Genomic DNA, 14,011 nt, shown 5'->3' with positions numbered 1-14,011 from the left:
ACGTGTGGCCAACTGCTTTCGTCCCCATCCTTGGGTGAAATTGTCAACTTCACATTGCAATGTCATCCACACAACAAGTCTTGATTTGAACAAATGAGATGTAGGCATGAGACTCTGGCTTCCGTTTCACCAACCTCTGCTTCCAAGCTTGACATTTTACACAAAACGGTGTCTGCTTTTCTATCGGGAGAGCGGCCAACATGGCACATCCGTTGCAGGGGATCGCCAGAACTTCATCACTGGCGATGTCTCCTCTATACATCAAAGGAAGCTGTGATGGTGGGCTCACTGTTAGGAAATTTCTCCTTAATTCCAGATTGCTTCTCTCCTTGATTAGTACATATTCACTAGCCTGAGCTGGCCATACAAAGTCACTGCTTATAGTTAACCTGCTTTCCCCCCCAAAATATACCAGTAGTAGGAACAATATGCATTTATGAGCTGCTGAAGTCTTAATTTCTTTGCACTTTATAGAGACTTCTTCCCGGACTATACCAGAAATATATAAAGGAATCTCCAGAGCATGACTTCCCATTAACTTCTCTGCTGTTCCCAATTATTATTATTTAACAAGGGGAAATGTTTCCATCCCCACCGATACAGGGCCGAGGGATTTACTTCTTCCACTATCACACCCTAATTCTGTTCAATTTCACAATTGCCTCCTTTTCAAATCATTTCTGCTTTCTTCCCAGAATGCAAACGTCCATCTGTGCTTTCTGGGTGTTGACACGTGTCAAATATACATAATTCTAGCGGCACAAAAGTAATGCATCTCGGTAACCATTCAGCTTGTGGAATTGAAGGACAGATTTGAATCGTAGGCTTTTATCATACATTGAAATAAAAACTCAAAAGCAGGGGGGAAAAAATTCTGCCAAACATTTCATAAAAAACACACAATCAAACTGATTATTCAAATAAATACCTTAATACGTCGTGACCCCATGCCCCCTCATATGATTGATTCATCTGTTTTGGCTCTCTCTCTTTTTAGGTTTTAAAAAGGAATGGGGCTGTTGACTTTTGGAAGTAACATTTCACAAAGACTACAATTTTTAAGTCCACTCCCTGAACCTTCCAAAGTGTGAGTGAAACGGAGGGAGCTTTGCTTCTCTCCGATTCCAGTTAATTCCTTGTTTTAACATATTTTGCAGGCAAACGTCAGGCACCCTGGAAATTGACAGTTTTTATTAAAATGCATAAGGGTTGGCACTTTAAAAGTGGCAGTACCTTGCTGGTTGGCTTTAGAGTGCCCAATACAATTATTATAAGAGATAGAATCAAATCATAGGTTTCTTGATACTACTCTGTTGTTCTTTTATCCTGTATTTTCTTCTCTGCTCTGAAGATTAATCAATGCCTGGATGAAGTCACTAAAATCCTGTTGAGTCTCTTGAACTTTTGCGATCTTGCTAGTTGTGTGAATTGTGTTTTGACTTGTTTTTCCTTCTTTAATGATTTTTTTTTTCGCCCAAGAGAGTGGTCACTGCATAATTCATTGCGCAACATTCTTGTTCATGGTTTCATTTTTCATATGAACCATCCTTCCTGACATACAATTCACATTCTTTACATCTCTACTCTAGAACTATAATCTGCTTATCTATGTCAAGCAGGGCACCGTATACCTTTTGAATGGATCAGATTTATTTGTGGCCAAATGTACACCGCCTAGGAAAAGGGTAGTTTTATAATCAATAAATAGATAAATCAGTGGCTGGTTTTCCAATCAGGACTGCACTTTGAAGTTTGTTCACATGGGGTAGCCTGAGATGATAATGCTGAGAATGAGTGATACAGGTAGTTCTCGACTTATAACAGTCCATTTAGTAGAATAGAATAGAATAACAGAGTTGGAAGGGACCTTGGAGGTCATCTAATCCAACCCCCTTTCTAGGCAGGAAACCCTACACCACTTCAGACAAATGGTTGTCCAATCTCTTCTTAAAAACTTCCAGTGTCGGAGCATTCACAACTTCTGGAGGCAAATCGTTCCACTGATTAATTGTTTTAACTGTCAGGAAATTTCTCCTTAGTTCTAGGTTGCTTCTCTCCTTGATCAGTTTCCACCTGTTGCTTCTTGTCCTGCCCTCAGGTGCTTTGGAGAATAGCTTGACTCCCTCTTCTTTGGGGCAGGCCTTGAGATATTGGAAGACTGCTATCATGCCACCCTTGGTCCTTTTTTTCATTAAACCAGACATTCCCAATTCCTGCAACCATTCTTCATATGTTTTGGCCTCCAGTCCCCTAATCATCTTTGTGGCTCTTCTCTGCACTCTTTCTAGAGTCTCCACATCTTTTTTTACATCATTCTGACCAAAACTGGAAGCAGTATTCCAAGTGTGGCCTTACCAAGGCATTGTAAAATGGTATTAACACTTTTTTTTTAAAATTTGATTTATATGCCACCCTTCTCCGGAGACTCAGGGCGGCTTACAATGTGCTCAGCAATAGCCTTCATCCTTTTGTATATTTATACAAAGTCAGCTTATTGCCCCCACAACTGGGTCCTCAATTTACCTACCTTAGAAAGGATGGAAGGCTGAGTCAACCTTGAGTCTGGCGAGATTCGAACCTGTAGTAATTGCAGGCAATTGGTCTTAATAACCAGCTTAATAACAGGGTGCCTTAGACCACTGTACTACCAAGGCTCTTCACGTGATCTTGATTCTATTCCCTCTGTTTATGCAGCCTAGAACTGTGTTGGCTTTTTTGGCAGCTGCTGCACACTGCTGGCTCCCATTTAAATGGTTGTCCACTAGGACTCCAAAATCCCTCTCACAGTTACTACTATTGAGCAAGGTACCACATACACTGAACCTGTGCGTTTTGTTTTCCTTGTCTAAATAGTGACCATTCGAAGTAACAATGGCACTGGAAAAAGGGGTCTTATGACCGTTTTTCATACTTAATGACTATCGCAGCATCTCCATGGTCACGTGGTCAAAATCCCAACGCTTGGCAACTGACTCACATTTGTGATGGTTGCCGTGTCCCGGGGGGGGGTGTCACGTGATCCCCTTTTTACGACATTCTGACGCGCAAAAGTCAACGAGGGGAATCCAGATTCGCTTTAAACCTGTGTTACTAACTTAACAACTGCGGTGAGAAAGGTCATAAAATGGGGCAAAATTCACTGAACAACTGTCTCGCTTAGCAACAGAGATTTTGGGGCTCATTTGTGGTCGTAAGTCTAGGACTACCTGTACTTTTTTTTTTTTTTAAAGAAAAATTGTTGATCCTTGTGGCAACAGGACACGATTGTGGATTGAGGTTTACTTTTACATTGATAACTGGATAGAGGCGCGATTGATTGCTGGCAAATTTAAACAATTACTTAGATCCCATGTATGTAATCTCCAATAATCAAGCAACCCTTTATTTTCAGGGTCTCTTATTACAGTAGGAAATGTTTTTCTAGCATTTTCTAGCATTACGCTCTTCTTGAAAAATACAGATAACAGCCTGAGTTTGGTGTTGAGATTTTAAGACATAAAACAATGTCAGTTTGTAATGTACTCCTAGTACATTAACTGATGTGATATTACTGAAAATAATATTACTTTGTGGCTTCTCAGACTGTAATGCTGCTTTGCTAAATGCATGGTTTTGTTTAATGTTTAGTTTATTAGTCATAATAAAGTAGCTCTTGGCTTTTTATTGCTTGCACTTTACTCATGCAGAGTCAGGAAGGTTCGTATCTTTGCTTCTAAGAATGTCTTGTGTATTTTGTGTACTATTTTGCAGGAATGAGAATAACATTTAAAAAGGGACGCAGTGGCTCAGTGGCTAAGACGCTGAGCTTGTCGGTCGAAAGGTCGGCAGCTCAGCGGTTCGAATCCCTAGTGCTGCGTAACGGGGTGAGCTCCCGTTACTTGTCCCAGATTCTGCCAACCTAGCAGTTCAAAAGCACGTAAAAAATGCAAGTAGAAAAATAGGGACCACCTTTGGTGGGAAGGGAACAGCGTTCTGTGCGCCTTTGGCGTTGAGTCATGCCGGCCACATGACCACAGAGACGTCTTCGGACAGCGCTGGCTCTTTGGCTTAGAAACGGAGATGAGCACCGCCCTCTAGAGTCAGGAACGACTAGCACATATGTGCGAGGGGAACCTTTACCTTTACCTAATGTAACATTTAACTTACAAAGTTTTAGGGTCTCCGTTTACCTTTACTGAAGTGAGCAGGCGCGTAAAATTATTGAATATTAACTGCTCAGAGAAGGGAAGGGAAAATTTATTTTATTTTATTTTTTTATTTTACTTCAAATTTATATACCGCCCTTCTCCCTGGGGACTCAGGGCGGTGTACAGCCAGATAAAAACATATAATACAAACATTAAGAACAGATTAAAAGGAAATATCTCAATTTGGCCCAAAATTTAAAAGACATACGAATTTAAATGAGCATTGGGTTTGTAACATGGATTCTATTTTTATGTCCTTCCACTTCAAGAGCACTGAAGTAGGGTGTGTTTTTTTTTTTTTTGCTGTGCTTCTCAAAATAAAACAGACCATGTTCATTCTGTGTGTAAAAAAAAATCCCTCCCTCCAAATTCTTCCAGAAGTATATATTGGAGGCTTTATATTGACTTTTTTTTTTGGCATGAGGGTTTATAGCTTCATTATACAAACGGCTACACCGATTTCTTATTAGCAACGTTCTTTGCAGAGAAATGCCCCATTGGGGATATAGTGGCATCCTTCCATTGTTTCCTGTGAGCCCAAGTGTTTTACCTCATAATTTTAAATATTTGCTAGGTCTGTATTCCTTTGTTTTATTTTTTTCTTCTGTGGCATTTTGATCGCCCAGAGAGGATTCTTTTTATTTATTTATTTGTCATGAGTTTGTGACTAAATCAAACCGATACTTAGATTACCCTGTTTTCCCGAAAATAAGCTCTCCCCAAAAATATTTAAACGCAGAGCTGGAAATCAGGTAAGATGGCAAGAGGAGCCCCATCTTGCTCCTCGCACCCCAAAATAATAAGACCTCCCCGAAAATAAGGCTGCATGAATTGAATTTCTGCAATCTTATCTCGTGTGGTTGAGAGAGTTTTGAGGTTGTGGGGTCCTTGGTGCTCTCTGAGTTTGGTTGTTTGTCCTGCAAGAAAAACCACCAAATTCAAGAGACCACCAAGGACCCCACAGTTCAACCTTGAGCTACTCTCCTCCTTTCTACAGATAGTCCTTGACTTACCACAGTTCACTTAGGGACCATTCGAAGTTACAACGGCACTGAAAAAAGTGACTTATGGCCATTTTTCACACTTACGAACATTAGCATCCCTGTGGTCACGTGATTTACATTCGGGTGCTTGACAACTGACTCACGAAGTCGATGCTGAAACCAGATTCACTTAACAACGTGTGACTAATTTAACTACTGCAGTGATTCACTTAACAAATGTGTCAAAGTCGTAAAAGGAGGCAAAACTTACTTAGCAAATTTCTCACTTAACAACATAAATTTTGGGCTCAGTTGTTGTTGTAAATTGAGGACCACCCATATTGGCATTAATATTTCCTTCTATTGGCATTTGGGAAGTGGAAATGCAATATATCAACTTTTTTTTCAAATTTTATTGATTTTTTTTTAAAATTACATTTCTTAGTGCTTAATAAACATTGTGTTGTCTGGGTATTTAATTTGTTTAACAATTCAGATTATATTCTTCATCTCCATCCTTTTTTTCCAATCACTGGTAAAAATTTGATAGTATTCTGTGTCTTCTTTCTGCTTAATTTTCAATGTCAATCTGTCCATGTCTGCGCAGTCTAGTATCTACTTAATTACCTCTTCGTCTTGCGGTGTTTCTTCATTTTTCCAATATTGTGCAAATATAATCCTTGCTGCTGTTACAACATGTAATATTAAATACACACTTTTCTTATCTAATTTTTCTGATATTATACCGAATAAAAACAGTTCAGATTTAAAATCTACATGATTCCCTATCAGCTTTTCTAGCCACCTGTGTATCTTTGCCCCCATTTTTTTTTGTTTTAGCACAAGTCCACCACATATGATAAAATGTGCCCGTCTTTTGATTACATTTCTCAATATATCTACTATTTTGATTCTTGTCCTTATTCCTAGATTGGAAAGTATAAAATGAAATATTGGGGAGTGGGGGGAAGGAGACCAGTCGACTCATAACTGTCTTTACTCAAGGGCACAAGGAGACATTGATCAAAATTTGTTAGTAGATTTACTCAGAATATATTCCTGATTGGGTAGCTATCATATTTCTTTGGTCACAAGAGATGCTCAGCGCTTGGATTGCCTATTTTTGGGTCTTATCTGGGACGTATATTCTGCCTTTTTTTTTTTCTTTTCTTTTTTTGCACTACTCATACCAAATGCTTTTGCCCTGTTTCATCAGGAGCCAAGTTTCCTAAGAGATTATCCTTGGAAAAGGGATTTCTGTTTATTTCTTGAAATAAATATTGAAATTAGATGGAAGAGAAAGACGAGAGCACGGGGATACAATGGTGATGCATTTTTACTCCGATATTAATCCAATAATCTCCAATAATCTGATACTGCAAATAACCCAAATGCTCGACTTAGAACAGTTTAGTTAGTGACCGTTCCAAGTTACAACAGCACTGACTTATGGCCGTTTTTCACTCCTACGACTGTTGCAGCATTGCAACACATGATCAAAATTAACTCACTTGACAACTGACTCATATTTACGACGGTGGTAGTAGTCCGGAGTCATGTGATCCCGTTTTCTGACCTTCTGGCCTGCAAAGTCAATGAGAAAAGCCAGATTCACTTAACAGACTAATTTAACAACTTGCAGTGATTCACTTAGCAACGGTGAAAGAAATGAAAGAAATTTAGCATCTACGGCAAGAAATCTAGCAACTGTGGCAGGAAATTTTTTACAACGGGGCAAAATTCACCTAACAAATGTCTTGCTTAGCATCAGAAAATGTTGGGCTCAATTGTGGTCATAAGTCGAGGACTTCCTGTACTTCACTCCCAGTTTGCATAAAAAGTTGAACATTAGTGTAGAAATAGTTGGGTATGTCTATGCTGGTAGGAGCACCACAGTTGCAATTCTATACAGCCAGTCCTCGACTTAAGACCACAAACTTTTACAACTTTTGTTGTTAAGCGAAACATTTGTTAAGTGAGTTTTGCCTCGTTTTACGAACTTTCATGCCCCAGTTGCTAAGTGAAACAACAGCGACCATGTTGTTAAGTGAATCTTTCTTCCCCATTGACTTTGGCTTGTCAGAAGGTCGCAAAATGGATCCACGTCACCTTGGGTACACCCTGCAACCGTCATAAATATGAGTCAGGCGACTGAATTTGGATCATGTGACCACGGGAATGCTGCAAGGGTTGTGAGTGCGAAAAACGGTCCTAAGTTAATTTTTTCCACGGCCTTCGTAACTTTGAATGGTCACTAAATGAACTGTTGTATGTCTAGGACTACCTGTGCATACATACCTATTGTACATCCCCTAAATTCAGAAGGACTTACTTCTGAATAAAGCATGCAAACGTCTCTTCTTCTTCTTTTTTTTTTAGTGCTTTTTAAAAAAAAAAAAACTATTTTACCTTTTTGAAAAGGAAGTTTCTTTTTTCTTTTTTTTCCTCCTAAGGACAGCTTCTAATGTTTGTATATATGTATTTCTTAACTTTCCCACAGATATGCACTTATTTGGCCATTATCCAGCTCATGATGATTTCTATCTAGTTGTGTGCAATAGCTGCAATCAGGTTATCAAGCCACAGGTTTTCCAGTCCCACTGCGGTAAGTGACACGTTTTGTTCGTGGATTATGGCTCGGTTGACTTCCGTTTAATGTGCCTCCCTTGGTTGGAATTCTGAATAGAAAGGGGGGGGGAAACAAGATACGTGGATTTGCTTGTGATCGATTCGGGGGGGTGGAAGGGGAACGGCGTGGCAGAAGATGGCCCTCTGTGTACAGGTAGTGTTCTGCCCCAGCTACGGACCCCAAAGAACGCAGCACACACAAAGTCCGTTCAAACCTCAATTTACTGAATAAACCAGTTTTTTACAACAACGGCTGTTAATTAATTGCATTAACAGCCGCCAAGAATTCAAAGAATAATAACTGAAAACTTACTATGGCTGGCAGAATGCCCAGAAGCAATTTGCAGGAAGCTGATAAGAGAACAAGATCAAGACGTGAAGGAATGTGAACAAAGTTGTTCCCTGCAAATTGCCGTCCTTCCTTAAATAGGTTAAGGGAGTGGCCAATTAGCCCCAAACCTTACTCTCGAGGAGACCTCCTCCTGAGGAGCCACTCCTGCCTTTTGGCAGCTCTGCGCGCCTGTGCAGTGGGAAGAGGCTCCTCCTCTTTGTCCTCTTCACTTAAAGGAGCTTCTGGAGGTTCTGAAGGCCCTGGCTGAGTCCCCACCTCTGGCACCACATCTTCTCCAGCCTCCTCATTGTCCGACTCGAGTGCCAGCTGCACAGGCTGCTGGCGCAGCACCACACCAGCCTCCTTGCTGTCGGAATCAGCTACTAGCTGCACAGGCTGCATACGGGCCACGACAGGTAGTCCTTGACTTACAACGGTTTGTTTAGTGACCGTTCAAAGTTAACAACGGCACTGAAAAAAATGTGACTTACGCTTTTCACACTTGCGACCTTTCCAGCACCCTCCCCCATGATCGCGTGATCGAAATTCAGCTGCTTGGCAACCGGTTCATACTTAACGACCGTTGCTGTGTTCCCCCTGGGTGATGCTCCCCCTTTTGCAACCTTCTGACAAGGAGAGATTCAACCTGGAAACAAGGAGAAATTTTCTGACAGTGAGAGCAATCAACCCTTGGAACAGAAGTTGCCTTCAGAAGTTGTGGGAGCTTCATCCTTGGAAGCTTTCAAGAAGAGACGGGACTGCCGTCTGTCAGAAATGGTGTAGGGTCTCCTGCTTGGGCGGGGGGTTGGACTAGATGACCTACAAGGTCCCTTCCAACTCTGTTAACCTGACTAAGGTGTCTAAAGTTTGGAGGACATGCTCAAGTATCTTCACACCTTTGGCTTTGATACATAGGACGGTAGATTTCCCAGGACTATGGGAATCTGCTGTTTCCATGTCCTCACAATCAGCTCCTTTTTAGTTCTACGGACTTTATTTGAAGCAGCCATATTATAGGATCGAGTGCGTAGTTATTTTGGAGCATTTCTGGCGAGAGAGAGAATATAGAATTGGAAGGAAATCTTGTTAATTGTTAATCATCAAAACGGCCTCGAGTCCCTTTGTTTTCAATTTATATTTAGACAGCTTGATAGAACAGCTTGATTATTTCGTTGTGTCAGTGCAATGTAATTTATTTAGATATTAAAGATTGTACTGTTTACATTTCATATATATATATATATATATATATATATATATATATATATATATATATATATATATATATATATATATATATATATATATGTTTTCTTTTCGTAGGCCTTTATGTGTATTTCTCTTTAGCCAGGTTCTTCCTACGTAAACCAAGATTTTTATGCAGCCCTAGTTCAGTGAAATCACAATCCACTCGTTTCTAGGCTTTTTTCTGGCAGCCAGCAAGCACCCATTAGTCTCCCAATGGGCAGCAGGGTGCTTGCTGGCTGCCAGAAAAAAGCCTAGAAACGAGTGGATTGTGATTTCACTGAACTAGGGCTGCATAAAAATCTTGGTTTACGTAGGAAGAACCTGGCTAAAGATATATATATATCTTTCTACACCAGGGAAAGAATTTTGTGATTCTGAAGTAGGATCGACAGATTAAATATGTGGATGCTATTTATGTGTTTGTTTTCTCTCTGTTTGTCCAGTTGCAAATTAAAACACCATACATACGGTAACTTCTTGCTTTTATTGTCCGAGTAATGACTAATGAATATTGCTGCTTAATGATATTTAATTAGGCTAGCATTGTGTGGCTAAATCAAAGAGGAATATGTAAAGACTTCAGTAGAGTGCTTAATACACAGTTTTCTTTGTCTTAAGATCTATATTGTAAAAAAAGCTCAGTCACTGCATTATTATAGCCCTAAGAAAGATTTGAATAACCAGGTTTTTTTTTTAAGGAAGTGATTGCAAGAGAGTGAAAGATAGGTGTATTTGGAGGTTTCTTGGTGTTTAAAATAAATTTATTTCATCTAATGTTCTCAGGTTTGTGAATAGTAATAATAATAGTACCCTGTTTTCCCCAAAATAAGACATCCCCTGATAATTATTATATGTATATGAAATCTTATTCTGTTCACCGCCCTGAGTCCTTCGGGAGAAGAGCGGTATAGAAATTCAATAAATAATAATAATAATAATAATAATAATAATAATAATAATAATAATCCTCCGACGATTCCTTAACAGTTCCTAGGTCCTTGGTTAGGACTCGAGCTGCTGAGCTATTAACCAGCCTCAAAGGCTGTGAATCTCACTAAAGAGTAACCAATTAATAATAATAATAATAATAATAATAATAATAATAATAATAATAATAAGCCAAATCGGGCTTTTGAAAGCATGGCAATAAGGCCAAGCGCTTATTTCAGGGTTCAAAAAAATATAATATATTTTCGGGGAAACACGGTACGAATACAAATAAATCTTGACATACATAAGCTATTGACGGTGCCGAAATATTTGTCAAAAAAAAGAATAATGGCAAACTCGCAGGTTACCGAAATTTAGTTCCTGGTGCCCGTCATCCGGGCAACAATTCTGTGGAAAGTTATAGCTTGGCTTGATAGCGCTATAACTTGATTTACCGATCGACTCGCTTAACAAGCAACGGTCTCGCTTAGCCACGGGCATTTCGAGCTCCGCCGTGGTCGTAAGTCGAGGACTACCTGGTGCTGTTGCATTCTCTCAGGCACGAACGAAAGTCCCTTCTGTGTGAACATTTTGCAGTGCCTGAAGCAGCCCACGCTTCGTCTTGGGTACCCGTCCTCCGTTGCCCTGACAACAAGGCCGAGTTTTAAGAGGAAGGAGCCTTCGCTTGTCCTGGAAGTAATCTCTTTTTTTAGAAAGCTGGCAGATCTGCTTGTCTCTTTGCTTGGAAGAAAGCTACAGGAGCACTTGGAATCTGAAAGGGATCCCCCTGAGATCCTCCTGCTCTGCTCTCTTTGCTATCCGCTCCCCAACGGCAACGGATTAATATAGAAAATGCTGGCTAAAGCATCCATAAGAGATATACAGGCAGTCCTCACCTTAACGACCACAGTGGAGCCTCCCCAGATTTATCCCGCTAAGCGAAAAATTTGTTACGTGAGTTTTGCCCCCTTTTTACGACTTGCCTTGCCACAGTTGTTAAGTGAATCTGGCTTCCCCCCATTGGCTTTGCTTGTGAGACGGTCGCAAAAGGGGATCATGTGATACCACCACCACCCCGGACACTGTAATTGTCATAAGTGTGAATCAGTTATCCAGCATCCAAATCGGGGGTGAAATCCGGCAGGTTCTGACAGGTTCTGGAGAACCGGTAGCGGAAATTTTGAGCAGTTTGGAGAACAGGCAAATGCCACCTCTGGCTGGCCCCAGAGTGGGGAGGGAATGGAGATTTTGCAGTATCCTTCCCCTGCCACACCCACCAAGCCACGCCCACAGAACCGGTAGTAAAAAAAAATTGGACTTCACCACTGATCCAAATGTAAATCGCCTGACCATGGGGAAGTGTGAAAAATTGTCACAAGTCACTGTTTTCAATGCTGTTGTAACTTTAAACGGTCACTAAGTGAACTTAGAAGTCGAGAACTGCCTGTAATGTTCACTTTGAAGACATTCGTTATAACTGATGATTAAAAAGGATTACATGGACGTGGTTTATTTTATTACATCGGTATCTTTACAAATGAACCGTTTATAGCTACAAACTATGCCTGCAAAACACTGTTCAGGTAGTCCTCGAATTAATGACCACAATGGAGCCCCAAAGTTCCATTGCTGAGCAAGATGGTTGTTGAGTGAGTTTTGCCCCATTTTATGACCTTTTTGTCACAGTTCTTAAGCGAATCACTGCAGTTATTAAGCTTCTCTCTTTGATTTTGCTTGTTGGAAGGCAGCTGGGAGGGTCACAAATGGTGACCGCATGACCCCGGGGCATTGCAACCGTCCGTCATAAATATGTGCTAGTTGCCAACTCCCCCTATGACGTGGGTTGGGCTGAGAGAGTGAATGACAGGCCCAAAGTCACCCAGCTGGCTTTCATTGCTAAAGCGGGACTAGAACTCTCCGTCTCCTGGCGATTGGGTTAAAGTCACCCAACCAGCTTTCATTGCTAAGGCGGGACTAGAACTCTCCATCTTCTGGTGATTGAGCCAAGGTCACCTAACCAGCTCTCCTGGCTAAGGCGGGACTAGAACTCTCCGTCTTCTGGTGATTGGGCTAAGGTCATCCAACCAGCTTTCATGGTTAAGGCGGGACTAGAATTCTCCGTCTCCTGGCGATTGGGCTAAAGTCACCCAACCAGCTTTCATTGCTAAGGCGGGACTAGAACTCTCCATCTTCTGGTGATTGGGCTAAGGTCATCCAACCAGCTTTCATGGTTAAGGCGGGACTAGAACTCTCCGTCTCCTGGCGATTGGGCTAAAGTTCACCCAACCAGCTTTCATTGCTAAGGCGGGACTAGAACTCTCCGTCTTCTGGTGATTGGGCTAAGGTCATCCAACCAGCTTTCATGGCTAAGGCGGGACTAGAACTCTCCGTCTTCTGGTGATTGGGCTAAGGTCATCCAACCAGCTTTCATGGTTAAGGCGGGACTAGAACTCTCCGTCTCCTGGCGATTGGGCTAAGGTCATCCAACCAGCTTTCATGGCTAAGGCGGGACTAGAACTCTCCGTCTCCTGGCGATTGAGCCAAGGTCACCTAACCAGCTCTCCTGGCTAAGGTGGGACTAGAATTCACAGTCTCCTTTCTAAACCTTGTACCTTAATCCAGTAAACCAGCTGGCTCTCGTCTGGCAGTCCTGCGATAAACTCAGTTAGGTGCCTGACATATTCTTTTGTTTTTTAATTAATCATATTTCTATGCCGCCCACTCTCCGAGGACTCTGGGCGGTTTACAACAATCGACAGTATACTAAATGGCATATTGCCCCCTAACAATCTGGGTCCTCATTTTACCCACCTCGGAAGGCTGGAAGGCTGAGTCAACCTTGAGCCGGTGAGATTTGATCTGCTGAACTAGCAGTCGGCTGAAGTAGCTGCAGTACAGCACTCTAACCACTGCGCCACCTCGGCTCTATTCATTGTTGAATAAGTTGCATGTAATTTACATTTAAGTTATATCAAATAAAATACAGTTTTTCTCCCAACCCTGGTCCAATTTGTGCACTTTTCACTCAGTCCTTCAAGACCAAGGAATGCTTTGAGTTTGAAAGCCACGGCCTCCCATCAAGAGGGTGAATCCTTGCCTTGGGATTCGTACCAGATTAACACAGTTGGAAGGGACCTTGGAGGTCATCTAGTCCAACCCCCTTCCCTGCCCCCAAGGTGTGTCACAGTGGTGTGTCTCTAACAGAACCCGAGGACCTCCCTGGAAAAGGGGTCCCCTGATGGAAATGCCCCACAAAATATATTTCCTGAAAGTGTCTGCTGTAGTTTTTTATGTTTTCCCCAGGCTTGGGGGGAAAAAATGTATGTCTCGGTTTTCTTAATCCAGAAATTAGTTTTCACAGTAAACTAATTCTTCCTGACTGATCCATGTTTTTTTATTTATATTTTATGATAAGATTTCCAATACAGTGGTTGAAAAGTTTGCTTTTTAAACCTGGCCACTTTTCTTAATTTTCAAGAATGTGAGCCTACTTACTTGCTAAGTTATATCCAGTAGGGGGAGCCTCTATATTAAAAATTGTCCTTCCTGAATTCCCTTTTTCTGCTATTAAAGTTTTTTTCTGAAATGAAATATCCTTCCTTCCCTCCCTCCTTTCCCTTCCTTCCTTCCTTCCTTCCTTTCTTTCCTTCCTTCCTTCCCTCTCTCCTTTTCCTTCCTTCCTTCCTTCCTTCCTTTCTTTCCTT

General features: G+C 41.3%; 1 protein-coding gene across 4 annotated transcripts in view; it reads left to right on the top strand.

The window, feature by feature from the left end:
• ATXN7L1 (ataxin 7 like 1) overlaps nt 1–14,011 on the top strand; it is a 71,818-nt gene that overhangs the window by 27,877 nt on the left and 29,930 nt on the right. For all 4 annotated transcript variants that reach the window (XM_034433632.3, XM_087873365.1, XM_034433634.3 and 1 more), the window contains exon 3: nt 7,671–7,775. In XM_034433632.3, coding sequence (XP_034289523.2) covers nt 7,671–7,775 — 105 coding nt within the window. The remainder of the gene's footprint in view (nt 1–7,670; nt 7,776–14,011) is intronic.

Source organism: Pantherophis guttatus, chromosome 7 (genome assembly GCF_059756535.1).
Source record: "Pantherophis guttatus breed Tessera chromosome 7, ASM5975653v1, whole genome shotgun sequence".
Classification (NCBI taxonomy): Eukaryota; Metazoa; Chordata; class Lepidosauria; order Squamata; family Colubridae; genus Pantherophis; species Pantherophis guttatus.
Note: the sequence above shows the minus strand (reverse complement) of the source record. Positions and strands in the feature narration are given on the sequence as shown.